The following is a 3,029-nucleotide window of genomic DNA, read 5'->3' as shown; positions in this document are numbered from 1 at the left end:
CATAAAATCCTGAAAATGTCATAAAATCCTAAAAATGTCCCAATATCCTGGAACCGTCCTAAGATCCTAGAGATGCTCTGTAATCCTAGAAACATCCTAAAAATGTCCTAACATCTTTGAAATGTCCCAAAATCCTGGAAACATCCTAAAATTCTAGAGACGTCTTACAGTCCCAGAAATGTCCTAATACTTTAGAAACGTCATAAAATCCTAGATACTTCCAAAAATCCTAGAAATGTCCTAATATACTAGAAACGTCCTAAAAATCTAGATGGCTTAAATTCCTGGAATCGTGCAAAAATCCTAGAAACTTCCAAAAATCCTGGAAATGTCTTGAAATCCTAGAAATGTCCTAAAATCCTAGTCGGCTTAAACATCCTAAAGTTCTAAACGCCCTTGTATCCTAAAACATGCTTCAGTCCTTAAAATGTCCTAAAATCCTGGAAAGTCCCAAAATCCTTGAGACGTCCTTAAATCTTAGAAATGTCCTAATCTACTAGAAACGTCCTAAAATCCTAGACGGCTTAAACTCGTGGAATCGTGCTAAAATCCTAGAAATGTCCTCAATGATAGAAACATCCTAAACTTCTAAACGCCCTTGTATCCTAAAACATGCTACAGTCCTTTAAATGTCCTAAAATCCCGGAAAGTCCCAAAACCCTAGAGACGTCCTATAATCCTAGACACGTCATAAAACACCAGGGACATCTTATAATACAAAAATTGTGCTAAAATTCTAGAAATGTCCTAAAATCCTGGATACATCTTGAAATCCTTCAGGCATCCTCAAATCGAAGACGTCCTGAATTCCTACAAATGTCCTAAAATCCTAGAAATGTCCTAAAATCCGAGAAACGTGCGGAGCTGCTGTGACTGGCCCCTGGCCCCCACATCAAAGCGGGCTCAGTGTCTCCGACATCAACCCTGATCAGAGGAACTTAACCCCGGACGCGTTTCAGTCTGTCCCTGTGGAGGACGAAGACTTCGGCTCTGATGGAGACACAGTGGACGTAGATGGGGGAGGTGGAGACGGGTCAGGCTGCAGGACATGATCACAGGAGATCATTTTGGGACGAGTAACAGGAAGTGTGCTTGCGACAGGCTTTGCGTCACGCTGAAACGTTTCCCCCAGCTCGTCCTGGGTGACCTAATTTCTAGTCGTCATGCCACAAAGGAGACAGAGCAAAGGATTCTGGTCTTTATAGGAACGTGGACTTCTGTCCTGATCCTCCTTTCTGTCTGCCTGTACCTGTACCTATGTGTGTGTGTGTGTGTGTGTGTGTTACAGAAACACACACACACACACACACACACACACACACAGACATGCAGTCCCACCCGGTCGATCAAGTCCAGACTTGAGTGTTGCTCTGCAGGTAGGACTGTGTTGCATAAGCAGCAGGAGAAAGGAGGAGAGAAGAAAGAGGAGCTGTGCAGAACACACACACACACACACACACACACACACACACACGCACAAACACACACACGCACGCACAAACACACACCCGCACAAACACACGTGCAGCATGTAGTTTAATTTTCTTTGAATTTTTCTCTCAATCTAACAACAGTCTCCTTATCCTTCACACACACACACACACACACACACACACACTCAGACACACACAGATTCCTACAGTCACTCTCTGCACACCTCCTATCCTTGCGGCCGCGCACGTGCACGCGCACAGACCCACAAACAGCCTCTGCGATGCAACTGCCGCTGTCGCCACAACATCACGAAATGGCGGAACTCGCCCCTGTTGCGGTTATCATCGCTATTATTCACGGTGTCTGTGCGAGAGAGTGTGTCCATGTGTGTGTGTGAGTGTGTGTGTGTGTGAGGGAGAGCGTGCACGCGTGTGTGTGCATCTGTAGCCCCTGCATGTGTGTGTGATTGTGTGTGAGTGCTGTGGATCTGTCAGCGAGCAGGCAGCTTAACATCTGCCCCACATAGTACAGACAGAGCGGCCTCTATTATGCTGTCTGACGCACGCGCACGGGGTTGTGTGCACGCGCAGCAGCAGCGGCGGCAGCGGCAGCGGCAGCGGCTCAGGGCCTCTTTACATCACGTCCCAATTGTTAAGAAAAAAACATCAACAACAAACAACAACAGGAGTGTCGGTGGGAGGCCACATGATCCCTCATTCTGTTATCCGACCTGATTTCCTCAATCACTGACCGCCGTGCACGAGCACTACAGCCCACACACACACTCACACACACTGGCTACATGCACGCGCACGCACACCAGCACAGGCAGAGGAAAGCGCAGGGAGACGCATCCTTGCGCTTGGAGATGAGGGAGTGGGTGAGGATGAAGAGGAGAGGTGGGGGGGGGGAGACAGGTGCCTCACACGCACGCGCACACACAGACAGAGACGCCAGATGCACGTGCACACACAGAGACATTTACCCGTAGTGCAGACAGGTCTATCTCGTCCAGACTCCGCGCAGGGGAGTCGCTCGCCATGGTTCTCTCGGTAGACGCGGGACTCAAGATGGAAGCTTCCTCAACGACCATCGACCGAGAGGCGCAGAGCGGCGGCGGCGAACAAACACTCCTCTAAAATAAATAAATCCCCCCACCCACCCCCAAAAAAATCCCCGAAAATCCTCGTGCGGGCGATGCTTTCCCCCTCCCCGGGAGGAGAAGTGACCGCTCCGGGAGGGAGAGGAGCGGCGGCAGGAGCAGGGAGGCGATGCGCGCGCTGCTCCAGGTGCTACATGCTGCTCGGCGCGGTCGATCCGGTGCTACATACCTCCACCCCGACACCCCGAGCCGGACCGGACAGGAGAGGACAGGGAAGGGGGGGGGGGGGGAGGGGTTGACGCACGCGCACGCTCACAGAAATGGAGAGAGAAAAGACGCGGCAGGAGCGCACAGCAGCCGAGGCGCACTGAGAGCGAGCGCACTCCGTCCGTCCGTCCGTCTGCGAGGCGGAACAGCAGCGCGCTTCCCGGGAGTGGCCTGCGAGGAGGCTGCGCTACAGACAGAGACGCCCACAACGTCTCTCTCTCTCACA

General features: G+C 51.4%; 1 protein-coding gene across 9 annotated transcripts in view; it reads right to left on the bottom strand.

Annotated features, from left to right (window-relative positions):
- tnikb (TRAF2 and NCK interacting kinase b) overlaps positions 1-3,029 on the bottom strand; it is a 67,560-nt gene extending 64,531 nt beyond the window's left edge. For 2 of the 9 annotated variants that reach the window (XM_088071756.1, XM_088071757.1), the window contains exon 1: positions 2,420-2,991. In XM_088071756.1, the coding sequence (XP_087927882.1) occupies positions 2,420-2,527 (108 nt within the window). In that variant the 5' untranslated portion in view covers positions 2,528-2,991. Of the gene's footprint in view, positions 1-2,419 lie in introns of all 9 variants that reach the window. The other 7 variants (XM_088071759.1, XM_088071754.1, XM_088071755.1 and 4 more) reach the window with 7 other exon arrangements.

The sequence above is a fragment of the Plectropomus leopardus genome, chromosome 21 (genome assembly GCF_026936395.1).
Source record: "Plectropomus leopardus strain MGB_pleo_1.0 chromosome 21, ASM2693639v1, whole genome shotgun sequence".
In the NCBI taxonomy this organism is placed as follows: Eukaryota; Metazoa; Chordata; class Actinopteri; order Perciformes; family Serranidae; genus Plectropomus; species Plectropomus leopardus.
Note: the sequence above shows the minus strand (reverse complement) of the source record. Positions and strands in the feature narration are given on the sequence as shown.